General features: G+C 44.5%; 1 protein-coding gene across 2 annotated transcripts in view; it reads right to left on the bottom strand.

Annotated features, from left to right (window-relative positions):
• The window catches only part of tdrd9 (tudor domain containing 9), a 120,754-nt gene that overhangs the window by 44,720 nt on the left and 62,128 nt on the right, over positions 1-13,906 (bottom strand). For both annotated transcript variants that reach the window (XM_012968700.3, NM_001251817.1), the window contains 3 exon segments: positions 13,846-13,890; positions 13,215-13,268; positions 4,674-4,784 (listed from right to left, as the gene is read on the bottom strand). In XM_012968700.3, coding sequence (XP_012824154.2) covers positions 4,674-4,784; positions 13,215-13,268; positions 13,846-13,890 — 210 coding nt within the window.

The following is a 13,906-nucleotide window of genomic DNA, read 5'->3' as shown; positions in this document are numbered from 1 at the left end:
GTCATGCGGAGGGTTTGTCAGCAGGCTTGGCTTGAGGGCGTCTGCCCTGCCAGGAGTACTTGGAACGGGTCTGAAACTTGGGTTTTCCTGAAGGATTGTGGAACCTATCTCCCGTGGATGTGGAATCCCTGTGGGAGGAGAACTTGGACCCCTTGGAGCGAAAGAAGCGACCCCTGCGAAAGGAAGGACGGTTCCTGGGCTGTGGGAGGAAGGTGCTCTTTCCTCCAGTAGCCTGGCTGATTATCTTGTCGAGTTCTGGCCCGAAAAGAAGTTTGCCCTTAAAGGGAAGAGTGGTGAGAGATTTTTTGGAGGACTTGTCGGCGGACCAAAGTTTGAGCCACAACGAGCGGCGCGCCGCTACGGCAAGCGCAGAGGTGCGGCTGATGGCCTGTGCAGAGTCCAGAGAAGCTTCGCAGAGAAATTCGTTAGCGTCGCGGATCCTGGATGCTAGGAGGGCTAGTTCCTGTCTGGAAGAGCCCGAGGAGATGCCTTCAAGGAGAGAACTGGACCAGGTTTGGATCGCCCGGGAAACCCAGGCGGATGCCAGAGCCGGGCGCAGGCTCTCCCCGGCGGAAGAGAACGTGGCTCTAAGGAACCCCTCCATCTTTTTGTCCATAGGATCCTTAAAGGCGGAGGTCCTCTTCTGACGCTTGAAAAGAGAGGAGGAGGAGGAGGCCTCAGCAGATTCTGTAGTCTTGAGGTCAAGACAAGAAATGACTGACGCGATAAGATCATCAATGGCCTCGGACGAGGACTTGGTTGTATCGTCCGGATCATCCGGCCCGTCAGATGAAATTTCTCCTTCACTTAGGGAATTATCATCCCAATTGGCTGAGGCGTGTAGTGATTTGGAATCACTGTAATCTTCCAGCCGAAGTAGCGCTTGTCGCTTAAGAGACCTGGTGGGCTGCGGATCCTCCCTATCTAGTCTGTCTAGTAGTTTGTCAAGACAGGCAGCTAACTTGGGAATACCTGAGGAAAGTTGGGCCGCCCACGGAGGCGGGTCCTGGTTGGAGGAAGAGGCCTGCGCCTGAGCATCCAAAGCCAGTACTGGAGTAGGGTCCTCCCCTGCTATATCTGTAGAGGGGGGAAGAGGCACAACCGGGGCCTGGGATGGAGTCTCAGCCGGAAGCTTGGAGCATGAGGAACAAAGAGGTTCCTTTCTGCCAGATGGGAGACGTTTGCAGCACCTAGCGCATGCTAAATATTTCACCTTTGATGAACTGGAAGCCCCCCTGGAAAAGGGGCCCTCTGGAATGCCCTCTGCCATGACAGAAACAAAAACAGCAATACAGTGCAGTTCTTATCAAAACAGTCAGCAGGAATTAAGCAAAAAAGATAGGAAGACTTTAATGCAATAGGCAATGAATGCAGAGAAAAAGGGGTTAAAAATTCACCCTTTTTTTTTGACAGAGAATAATGATAATAATAAGTATTAATATATCTCTATAAACCTTCCCAGCCGGAAAGGTAATCTCACAGTGCCCAGCAGTTACACAGACAAAAACAGCCCAGAAGGGGTTAAGCCCTTCAGAAAAAACCCTCCCGCTGCCGTTCCAGCCCTGCCCTGCCTTTCCTGAGTTCTCCCCAGAAGTGCCCCCCCTCCTGCCAGCAATACCGTCCTTGGTCTGGAGGAGGTCCCTTGGAGCAGCGTGAGAGAGCAGCCGATCAGGATGGAGAGCTGGAGAGAATGGCGCGAAGACGGAGCGCGCATGAAGAAGGTGGAACGCATGGCGCTGGGAGGCGAGGGAGCCGGAGAGCACCTGGAGAAAAAGAAGAAGTGCTGCTGGCAGACAGGGCAGGCTGGAGAGGCAGGCTAGGAGCTGATAGACTGACCTGGGACTGGAACGCTGGGGCACTGGAGCAACAGGACCGGACAGCTTCTGCACTAAGGTTAGGCAGGGAATGTCTGTGTGGCTCGCTCCGTAGGAGTCTTACTAGCCCCGGTACCTGGATCCCACGTAGGGGGAAGCCTGTGGAGGGAACTCTAGAAAGTCCCTATAGGACAACCCCTGGTGCCAGATTCTGGCCGTAGAAATCAGAATGGAGCTGTGAAGATCCTGTCTCCTGAGGACACTAGAAAAAAACTGGCTTGCTAAGGAAGTGAAGGGGGGTATAGTACCAGGGAGGAGGGGCTTCTTGCTCTTCTTCCTCTCTAGTGTCCTGCCTCCTGCTAGTAGATACTATACCCCATGGTCCCTGTGTCCCACAGACACCTGTAAGAGAAACCACCTACGCTGCTTCAAAGGGAAGCTCCATTCCTCTAATCTAAAGGGGAGGCCTCTGGTTCATTGAGACCATTGATGATGTGTGGACAGAAAATGGCATGGTATCCTTTAGTGTACTTAGACAAACCAGGGAAATACCAAATATCAAATAGCATTTGAATTAAAAAAAAGCTCTACAATCTGCTCACAAAAGAGAACCAATAGTAATATGCAGGAATCGTCTGCTGTCCTTTATTAACAAACCCTCCACCAAAGGGTTAATTTCAATTCTTTATGCATTACTTCTCCAAGAAAGTAGAGCAAAACCACTAGAAAACCTACAAAATAAATGGGAACTGGCGACTGAGAACATCTTACATGATGAATGGCAAGACGCCCAAGAGTCACACCAAACAGTTTCTGTATGTTATAGGCTCCGTATAATCCAACTTTATGTTCTACATAGAGCATATTACACCCCAATCAGGTTACATTATATTTATCCAGCCATACCGGATACCTGCACCAGATGTAGTTCATTAGTACACATGCTCTGGGAATGTGTCTACATTGAAACCATACTGGTCTGCCATATTAGACGAGCTTCATACCACTCTGCAGACTACCCTCCCTAGGACCCCAAAGGCCTGCCTGTTAAATATTCTTGGTAAAACAGTCACCAATCAATATCATTGTATATTTACCAATGAAGCACTTTTCCTAGCCAAAAAACGCATACCACAACACTGGGAAAAGTACGATTCCCCCAGACCTACATAACTGGGACTTGCAAGTTGGAACAACTAATATACCTCAAAAGAGGAAGCCCAAACAAATTTCATAAGATTTGGCCTAGGGTGACATCCCTAGGCTAATCTGGATTGGGAAAGCAACTTAGATAACTTTTATCAGCAAAAGATACCATTTCCCAAGCTATTATAGGAGCCTATACTGTTACGTAACACTTGATCACACAAAATCACAGTGGCAGACAAAACTCCCCACTCTAATACCTGATATACTAAAAGCAACGAATGATACAGCTTATCCCTAAAACCTGCCACCTACACTGAAATTATGCTAAAAATCATTCATAGGGGTTATTTATCCCCACACTATATACATCTAATTAATCCCAATATTAGCCCAGCTTGCCTAAAATGCCTACCACAGGCAGATTTGTTCCACTGCTTATGGAACCATCCACAAATAAAAGCCTTCTGGATACAAAAAAGGGACTGGGCCACGACTGTCCTAGTGAACTATGGACCACCATCCCCTGAATGGGCAATATTTAACTCATACACTCAATGCCAATCAAAATGTACACAGGGAAGCAAAAAGCTTCTGACAATCATATTGGTACAGGCAAAAAGACAATACTACAATGGTTAATACAAATCACCCCACCCCAATTTACACTTTTCAGTAAAAAGTTATTCCATGAATTCCTAATGGAATGGATAGAATCGTCATTACAAAAAAGAAAATCTACACCAAAAAATGATTTTTCACCTGACAAAACTATACTGATACACTACCAATTGAAATACATAATGCAAGGAGAATGATACTGCAAAATTCACCAGTCCAATAATCTGAAGACTAATGGGGAGTGTGGGATTAACAGGTCAGGTCCACGTTCAAATTCTAATCTTTTGGCTTTCTTTCAAAGGTTCACTTTTCTCTTTTTTGCTTTTTAAAAGTTGAAATGTTTTTATTCTAAAATATATTTCAATCTATATTGTAACATAAAACAAACTGTAATACAACAATTTACTACTGTTCATGGCACACACAGAATGTTGCATGGATGACAATATGTAACCATTATTGCAGTTATAATAAAAAGAAATTTAAAAAAAAAATGAAAAGTGAAAAGTTAAAATACTAAATATTATCATAAAGGAAGGCTTCTCAAGTTAGATAAGGTAATATTAAGCAAACCATTATTCTACCTCACCATAAAATCCTTGAAAGTGGCACACCTAGAATAAGGAATTTAGTGGAAATAAATTCCTAGGATAATAATGTATACTATAATTACAGTATCTAGTGGAGATATGACTAAAGCAAATGGATTTTCTAAGTATTCTTGAAATACTTGCTTTAGTCTTATCTCTACAAGATACTGAGTATCATGACCTGGTTGAATAAAAACCTTCATGATACACAAAGTATTTTGTCACAGAACTACCATAAAAGTTTTTCAGAATGGCCCACTTATAGATCAGCAGCATACATTTTTAGGATTAATTTTCTTAGGACTCTAGCTACCTTCTTAACTTAAAAAAATGTATATAGTATAAGTACTCTGCTCCAGGCACCCCCGGAAAAAATCCAGGAGCAGAGTAGAAAACTTACCAGGCCCCCCTGCTCTGATGTGTCCTACCTTCACCACTGCTATAAATAATAACATACAAATATAGTGTATTATGGCAGCTACGTTATAATGGTCTACTATACCTGAAGAATAAACCGTTGCTTAAAATTGTAATCTGGATCCCTGGCTGGCTGAGTAACATGCATATTAAAGTGGGAAATTCTTTTTTTCAAATCATCGTACAAAGCAGCCACCTGAAAAAAGAGTGACATAATAAAAAAAATGTAATAGCCAGGATTCCTGTGGATTTTCTGTGATTGCCAAAAATATTAAAAGGAGAAGGAAAGGCATATTGGCATTTTATTGCCAGTAGATTAGGTACAATAGTGCAAGATAGAACACTCTATTTATTCTGTAGAAAGCATTACCATAGACTAAACAGCCCTAGAAGCTTCCTCTGTTTGTTTAAGATAGCAGCTGCCATTTTAGCTACAAAAAACACAAATTATTAACCACTGTTAAAGAGCTGAGTAATAGCATGTTTCATATTCCTCTATATAAATTGCTAAATAAAAAGAAAAAGGTGACTGAAGTAATAAACTGCTTGTCCTCATGATTTATAGGTGTCATGTCCATATAACTTTTACAGTTAAAAGAACAAAAGTTAAGTTGTGCAAGTATAACTTCTATTTTGAATTTTAAATAAAATTGAACTGTGTTTTCTCTGTAAATGTGCAGTGTGTGGAGATATTTTCTCTTTAATTTGAATTATATAAACTATATATTAACTGTATATTTATTAACCTTGTGTGTTTAATTCACTTGTGTTGTTTCAGATGTCTGTTCTCAGATGTCCCCCGAAACATTGATCTAAGGTGGTCACAATAAAATGGGGTAAGCTTCCCGACTGCATATATCATTGTGTGTGTGCGGCTCCATCACAATACTATTTGCTGGAGACTGGGACATGCCAGTTCAACGCAAAGCTTGCACCACCAGAGTAGTGGATGAGATATTTATACAGGTGTACGTTGAAAACGAGCGTGTAACTATGCTACGCAGCCATCTCCAAAAAGCATGCGAAGAGGCATTTACTTACCACATAGAAAGTGCAGGGAAAACAAATTGCCATGATTTGACCAACAATACAGAGTTTTCCCCAAAATGTCATCATGTTTGAGGGCACAAGCAAATTAACACCTGCCACAACTGTGCCTTAAAACACATGAAAATGCCATCAGCATTTGATTATTTGGCTCAAGTCTTGTGTGCCTATAGCCGTGACCCACTGTGGGAAAATGTTCAAGGTAGTGCTATCTCCAGGCTTTCACAGCATCAACACACATTTGAGCACAATTTATCAAAAGAAAAACAGAAGCAACGATACTCAGTGCAACATTTATATATGTAGTAATAAGTCAAATCAACTGGATTTGCTGTGTTTTTCTTGGAAGATGTTTCGACAGTTATCCAACTAGCTTTATCAATTCAGAATGACTTGTACAAAGATCTTCTTGGAAAAAATACCCTGGAATGTTGCTCCAATCAGCATAATCTGTTTATCATAACCAGCATCTTATAAAGGAGAGGTGTTGATTGTATTAGCATGATTGGAGCTTTGAGGTGTTATTAAACCTTCCAGGGAGAGGTGCCAAAACAGCATTGTACGTGGCAGACAACAGATGTCACATCCTTTTTGAGGGATTTCAGCGCCTTCCTTTCCTGTGATGTCAAGGTTTGATGGAGGTGGTTTGGCACTGGCTAGGGCTGCAGACACTTTGAGGTGAAGTTGTTCAATTTCACTTTGTGGTACTTTGCTGTTGTGGATTGAGGCTTCGGTGGCTGCGATAATATCGACCACAGGGATGGTTTTTGGAGCAATTGCAAAGTTTAAACCTTTGGCTAGGACCTCCATCTCTGGATAGGTAAAGCCCTGTCAGACAGATTCTTTACCAACTTTTTATTTTCTGTTTTCCTGAGTCCCCATTTCTTCTTTTCTCCTCCAGGTTAATTTCTCCCTCTTTTTGGTTGTTCCCAGAATGGGATACCAAAAATGGAGAACTTATTCTGTTGCCTTTCCTTGCCCTTATTGTGCAGCAATAGTTGTGCTTGTTTTGTGAAACCCATCACTCTCTCCCAAATTAGGAGTAGGTAACAGCAAGTTCAGACTCTGTTTGTACAAGTCATTATGAATTGAGAAAGCCAGTCATATGACTGGGAAAACGTCTTCAAGAAAGCCCAGTAGATTTGACTTATTGCTACAGATTTACCATGACCTGGATGAATGAGAATCTTCACAAACAACTACACAGTTGTGAAAGAAGTGCACACAAGTATTTTTGAAAAAGATATTGAAAAATGTAACGTGTGCCCGTTTTAGAGTAATTGCCTTTGCAGTCATAAATTACAACTACTGTATATACTAGAGTGTAAGCCTAGTTTTTCAGCACCCAAAATGTGCTCAAAAAGTCACCCTTGGCTTATACTCGAGTCAGGTCTTTCCAGACTAGCACCCTCTGTCCTTTGTGTGCAAATTTGGCCACTCGCAACCAGACCCTCCAGTGCCCTGTCCTGCTCCCAAATTCATCTTCATCTACCGTTCTCACCTGTCCCATTCTGCACTAGGCATTGCACTTTATATTCTATATAAACTGTATATAGTTTTGAAGGATTTTAACTCTTTGTGTTTTAGCTTGGTTGCTGATTAAGTACTCTTAAGGTATCATTGTTGATAAAAAGGAGGTTTATGTACTTACCGTTAAAGCCTTTTCTCTCCAGTCGTAAGGGGGACACAGGGACCATGGGGTAAAGGGTCCCTCCCATCAGGAGGCAGGACACTGATGACATCAGAACTGAAGACCCTCCTACTCACCCTTTATCCCCTGCTGCCTCTGAAAGGCGCCAGTTTGTAACAAGTAACTGAGAACTCTATAACATCTCTCAACCTGGTAGAAGTCATAACTATAGAACAAGAGTTCGGGGAGGGAAGCCCTGTGTCCCCCTTACGACTGGAGAGAAAAGGCTTTAACGGTAAGTACATAAACCTCCTTTTCTCTCACGTCTAGGGGGACACCGGGACCATGGGGACGTATCAAAGCCACCCATAGTAGGGAGGGAAGAACTCTGATGATTTAGGAAACTACTGCCTGGAGCACCTTTCGACCGAAGGCTGCTTCTGCAGACAGGTAAGTATTGAAATGGTAAAACTTCGTAAACGTGTGTGGAGAGGACCAAGTGGCCGCTCTACATACCTGCTCAGCTGTGGCCGCATTTCTATGCGCCCAAGAGGCTCCGATTGCTCTAGTGGAATGAGCTCTGAGTTTTATTGGAGGTACCTTCTTCCGCACCAGATATGCGCGTCTCACTGTCTCCTTTATCCAGCGAGCAATTGTGGTTTTTGTGGCAGGAAGGCCCTTACGTGCTCCTGAGGGTATTATGAAGAGAGTCTCTGTCTTCCGAATAGGTCTTGTCCGAGAAACATATACCTTAAGGGTTCTTACCACATCCAGTCAATGCAATCTGGCTTCCTTCTCATTCTTTGGATTATTGCAGAATGATGGTAGCACAATCTCAGTGTTGATATGGAATGAAGACACAACCTTGGGAAGGAACTCTGGAACCGTACAAAGTACTGCCCTATCCTCGTGAAAGTTCAGAAATGGTTCTGCGCAGGACAATGCGCTCAACTCAGATATTCTTCTGGCTGATGAAATTGCAATCAGAAATACAGTCTTCCATGTGAGAAATTCCATTCCCACCTCCTTCAGTGGTTCGAATGGTGCATCTAGAAGCACTGATAGTACAAGATTGAGGTCCCAGGGTGGCACCGGGTGCCTGAATGGGGGAGATACTCGAGATACCCCTTGCAGAAAGGTCCGGACATCGTCCTTGAGGGCCAATCGTTCCTGGAATAGAACCGACAAGGCCGATACTTGAGTCTTTAATGACCCTAGTCCGAGTCCTTTTTGGAGTCCCTCTTGTAGAAACTGTAGCACCCACGCTAATCTGAATTCCGGGAACAGAAGTTCCTCCTTTTCACACCAAGATCTGTAACATTCCCACGTTCGGTGGTATATCTTAGAAGTAGTTGGTTTGCGTGCTTTAATCATGGTCAAATTTACTTCCTCTGAAAAACCTTTATGTCTCAGTATTGCCGCCTCAAGAGCCATCCCGTTAAGGCGAATAGCTGAGGATTGGGGTGAAAGAGTGGTCCCTGAGCAAGTAGATGAGGGGATGATGGAAGTGGAATCGGAGGTTCCAGTGAAAGATCTAGTAGATTTTAATACCAGGATCTCCTGGGCCAGCAGGGTGCCACTAGGATCACTGTGACTGGTTCTCTGGCGATCTTTCGCAGTACCCGAGGTAACATGGGAAGAGGAGGAAACACGTAGGCTAGTCTGAATCGCCAAAGAACGGTCATGGCGTCTACTCCCTCCGCTAGGGGATCTCTGTACCTTGCAAAGAATCTGTGAACCTTTCTGTTTTGCCTTGACGCCATCAAGTCTATTTCCGGTTCTCCCCATGTCCTGGTCAGTAGCTGAAAGGCTTCCATTGACAGACTCCATTCTCCTGGGTCCAGCTGGTGTCTGCTGAGGTAGTCTGCTTCTACATTGTCTATTCCGGGAATGTGTATTGCTGAAATCTGTGTGTCCGTACTTTCTGCCCACTCCAGAATCTGGGTCACCTCTAGGTTTGCTTTTCTGCTTCTTGTGCCGTCCTGCCTGTTGACATATGCCACTGCTGTGGCATTGTCCGACTGTATCCTTACTGCTTGGCCTCTTAATATGCCTTCCTATGCCTGAAGTGCTCGCAGAATGGCCCTGATCTCTAGGATATTTATCGGTAGTGATGATTCCGTCCGTGACCAGGTTCCCTGAACTGAAAGTCTCTGGAATGTCGCCCCCCAGCCCGTGAGGCTGGCATCTGTTGTGACTATTAGCCATGACGGTTCCAGAAATGATCTCCCTTGATTCAGCTTGTTGGGAGTTAGCCACCATAGTAGAGATCTCCGAGTCTCTTCCGGAAGTGTTATCTTCTGTTGTAGTGATGACTTCTTCCATAGTCTTAGAATCGCCGTCTGTAGTGGTCGGAAGTGGAGTTGAGCAAAGGCTACTGCTTCTATGGTGGATACCATCAGTCCTAGCACCCGCATGCAGGTCTGGACTGTTGGATGTGCTGATGATTGGAGGAGTCTGATGGATCTTTGGATCTTGAGTTGTTTGTCTTGTGGTAGAAATACCTTCTGTGCTGCTGTGTGGAACAGTAATCCCAGGAACGGCATAGTTTGGCTGGGTACAAGGGATGACTTGCGAATGTTGATTGACCACCCGAACATTTGGAGGCTCTGGATGGATATCTGTATGTTCTGTTCCGCTAGGTTCTTGGATCTCGCTTTGATGAGGAGATCGTCCAAGTAAGGCATTATGAAAACACCCCGAACGCGTAGATAGGCCGCCATGGAGGACATGATCTTCGTAAAGACTCTTGGTGCCGATGACAGACCGAAAGGCAGAGCAACAAAGTGATAGTGGTAATTGTGGAATGCGAATCTTAGGAATTGTTGGTGAGGCGGAAAAATAGGGACATGTAGATATGCATCTCTTATGTCCAGGGAGGCTAAAAAATCTCACTGTTCCAGCGCCCGAATTATGGAGCGGACTGATTCCATTTTGAACTTGTGGTAGACAACCCATTTGTTTAGAAGCTTTAAGTCCAGAATTGGGCGAAAGGATCCGTCTTTCTTTGGCACAATAAAAAGGTTCGAATAAAACCCTTGAAATCTCTGATGTGGCGGGACTAGAATGATGACTCCCGTCTCGCGCAGAGAGTCTATTATGGATAGGAAGGCTTGTCTCTTCAGGTCTGGAGTTGGTATTCTTGACATGAAAAAATGTCTTGGAGGGGAGTGATGAAATTCTAATCGGTATCCTTTTGATATGGCCTCTACTACCCAAGTGTCGTCTATGACTTTCGAACAAATTTCTGCAAAACACCGAAGGCGACCTCCTATGGTTTTTGTGTCCGAGGTCGTCCGAATGTAGTCATGCGGAGGTAGTCTTGTCTCCCGTCTGCTTGGGTAGGTGTCTGCGGGGTTGCCATGGAGATTTTCCCTTGTTGGAGAAACGGTTCTTTGAGGTAAACTGGGAGTTGGATTGTGGGCTGGATCTGAAGTTACGAAACCCTTGGTTCCGAAATGGCTGTCCCTTCCTCTGATTGAATGTAGACTTGGGTTTGTTTTGGGGTAAAAGCGTACTTTTGTACCTGGTAGCTTGAGAAATTATTTTGTCCAGTTCATCACCAAATAGTCTCTGTCCCTGAAATGGAATGGATATTAGGGATTTTTTGGAACTAAGGTCGGCCGACCAAAGCTTTAAAGTGATACTGACACCAGAAATTAAACCTTTTTTTATAACATTGTCATAACATTGCCTTTGCATGCTATTTATAATTTTGCCATAAAAGTATTTGTCCAAGCTTTTACATTCCCTATCTGATCCCCCATGTTCCTCTATGAGGGGGCTGCCATATTTGTCCAGCAGGGGGCCGTTAGCATTAGAAGCTGTAACTGTCAGGCTGAGAAGGGACAGTCAGGTTGGCAAAACAGTCAGGTTTTGGGATTTCAAGTAACAATTACTTACAAAAGCAAACCTAGCAGCAAAAAATAATCAACATGACCTATAGGCAACTTTTTATGTAGATTCATATTTTGAAAAGTTGTTTTTTCGTGTCAGTATCACTTTAACCAGAGAGTTTTTCTTATAGCATCTGAGAGTGCTGATGCTCTTGCTATAACTCTAGCCGCGTCAAGGGAGGCGTCCGCTAGAAACTGGTTGGCTTCCTGGATGTATGAAGCCAGTTGGAGGATAGTGTCCTTGGGACTATCATCCTGAATAGCTTGCACTAGGGAACTGGACCATGTCTCGACTGCCCAGCTGACCCATGCGGAAGCTAGAATAGGTCGCATTGCTGACCTGGTAGACACGAAATTGGCCTTAAGGAGACCTTCCATTCTTTTGTCGGTGGGGTCCTTGAATGCGGAGGCATCTGGAACTGGGAGAGCAGTAATCTTGGATAGTCTAGATACTGGTGCATCTACCGCTGGGGGGGGGAGCACCACTTATTTATTGACTCTTTAGGAAATGGATACTGTCTAGCAAAGTGTTTTGTAACCTGAAATTTTCTATCCGGAAATTTCCACTCCTCAAGAATTAAGTTTTGTAATTGTTCATGGGCTGGAAATGTTGCAGGTGACTTGCGTTGTCTTTTAAATAGTGTGGAAGGCTTTTTCTGCGTGGGGTCTTCCTGAATGTTTAGGGTTTCAAGGACTGCCCTAATGAGGCTATCTACCCCGGGTGCTGTGTCTGCTGTATTGTCTTCCTCACTGGAGTCAGAGCCCGCTGGGGAGGAAACTATTTCCCCGTCACTAATCTCCTCATCAGAGGAGGGGAGTGTGGAAGATCCCTTAAGGGATGTGTCAGTCAGACAAGGCCGTTTGCGCTTGGGCATGGCGTCAGAGGTAGAGGCCATCTTGGAAAGCATCTTATCAAGTGAGGATGCCAGTTGGGGTATACACTGCAGGCTGGATAGAGATTGAGAAAGTGAGATTGCCCAATCTGGTGTCTCAGAAGGTCTCTGGGGTTCTAGAATGTCCCTGGTAGAGGGCCCTTGTGATGTACCCTCAGGGTTCACCCCAACCTGTGACAGGGTTAATGTGCCAGGGTTGTGTGCCTGTGTAGGGCCGCAGGTAGAGCAGAGCGGTTCAGCTTGGCCCTCCCTAAACTTAGCTAGGCATTTAGTGCATGCAAAAAAGGTAGCCACCGAGTTATGGTGTTTGCCCCCCCTAGAAAATAAGTCTCCCCTGCCTTCTGCCATGCTGAGAGAATGCTCGGCAGATGTGGCGTCTTGTTTATAGCGGAGTAGGAGAGCCTGCAGTCCTGCCTGCGCACCGCGTCTGCGTAGTTATGGCGCGAAGCTGTGTTGCTGCTCTCCTTACTGCGCGCGAGAGTCGGCTTCCGGTGCGCGTGGCGTGACGTCACTTCCGGGTGCCGGGTAGCGTTGCGCTATGTGGTGAGCTTACTGGCTCGTTGGTGATGTGGCAGCAGGTCCCGAGCATAGAGGTTCGGGTCCTTGGCGCCAGCCTGCAACCCTGCCCTATGAGGGCGCTGCTGTCAGGCCTCTTGTAACCTCTTGTAACCCGGTCCCCGCAAGGGGGTTGGGAATCTTGGGTATCCCGCGACGGGGGCTTGCCTATACTGAACAGACTAGGTCTGACAAAGCTACACCCCGGGTGTCAGTACTATCTACCGACCGAAGAATTCCTGTATAAAGGACACTGAAAAAACTGGCGCCTTTCAGAGGCAGCAGGGGATAAAGGGTGAGTAGGAGGGTCTTCAGTTCTGATGTCATCAGTGTCCTGCCTCCTGATGGGAGGGACCCTTTACCCCATGGTCCCTGTGTCCCCCTAGACGTGAGAGAAACAATTGTTTTTGTTGACCCTCCACTTACAGAGCTAGTTTACAGTCGCTGCTGCATTTCCCACCCGAGGCTTATACTCGAGTCAATAAGTTTTTCCAGTTTTCTTAGGTAGAATTAGGTACCTCGGGCTTATATTCGGATTGGCTTATACTCGAGTATATACGGTAATAGTTTTAGTGTTTTTTCTTCATTCTTAAGATGATCCTTACCTCTCTGATTCTTTTGATCTGAAAGTAATTTCTCTTGCCCCATTCCAGCTCATCCTAAAAAACACGTAAAAGACGCATAGTAAACATATTACATACAATACAAATTATTTCAATTTTTTTTCCTCAAAAACCTGAAATTAGTGTAAGGTTAAAAAAAAAATCCCAGCATTGAAAAATCTTTTTAATTGGCTTACATTTTTACAGCACGATTTTTCCAATTGTGTACTACTTCTATGAAATGTATACATAGTAGGGGTTTTTAAGGAGTTGCACAAAAGGAGTTCACTTCTAGTATGTTATGGAATACCCTATTCATAACAACTTTGCAATGTAATTGCTTTTGTTACTTTGTATTCCTTATATTTCTATGCAGGCCCTCTCCTTTTCATATTCACATAGTTTAGGCTAATGTCCCATAGAGTGAGTTAGTCTTATAGGGACATATGGCCACTTCCCACTCCTTCCTGTTGCTGACGGCATGGAAAAATAGTATTATTCCCCCAACCGGAATGCGCGAGTACCAATTTTCACGTTATGTGCCCTTTAAGGATGGATTTATTAATTGCGGTGCATGTCTGTGCTTTTATTGCGAAGCACATTTGTATCAAAGCCTTTCATATGTTTTACCAACCTTGGAAAGTCTAAGCTCGCCTCTCTCTTTACAGGACTGCCAGGACTAGAAGAAAACATAA

This window comes from Xenopus tropicalis, chromosome 8 (assembly GCF_000004195.4).
Source record: "Xenopus tropicalis strain Nigerian chromosome 8, UCB_Xtro_10.0, whole genome shotgun sequence".
Taxonomy (NCBI): Eukaryota; Metazoa; Chordata; class Amphibia; order Anura; family Pipidae; genus Xenopus; species Xenopus tropicalis.
This window is presented reverse-complemented; position numbering and strand designations above follow the sequence as displayed.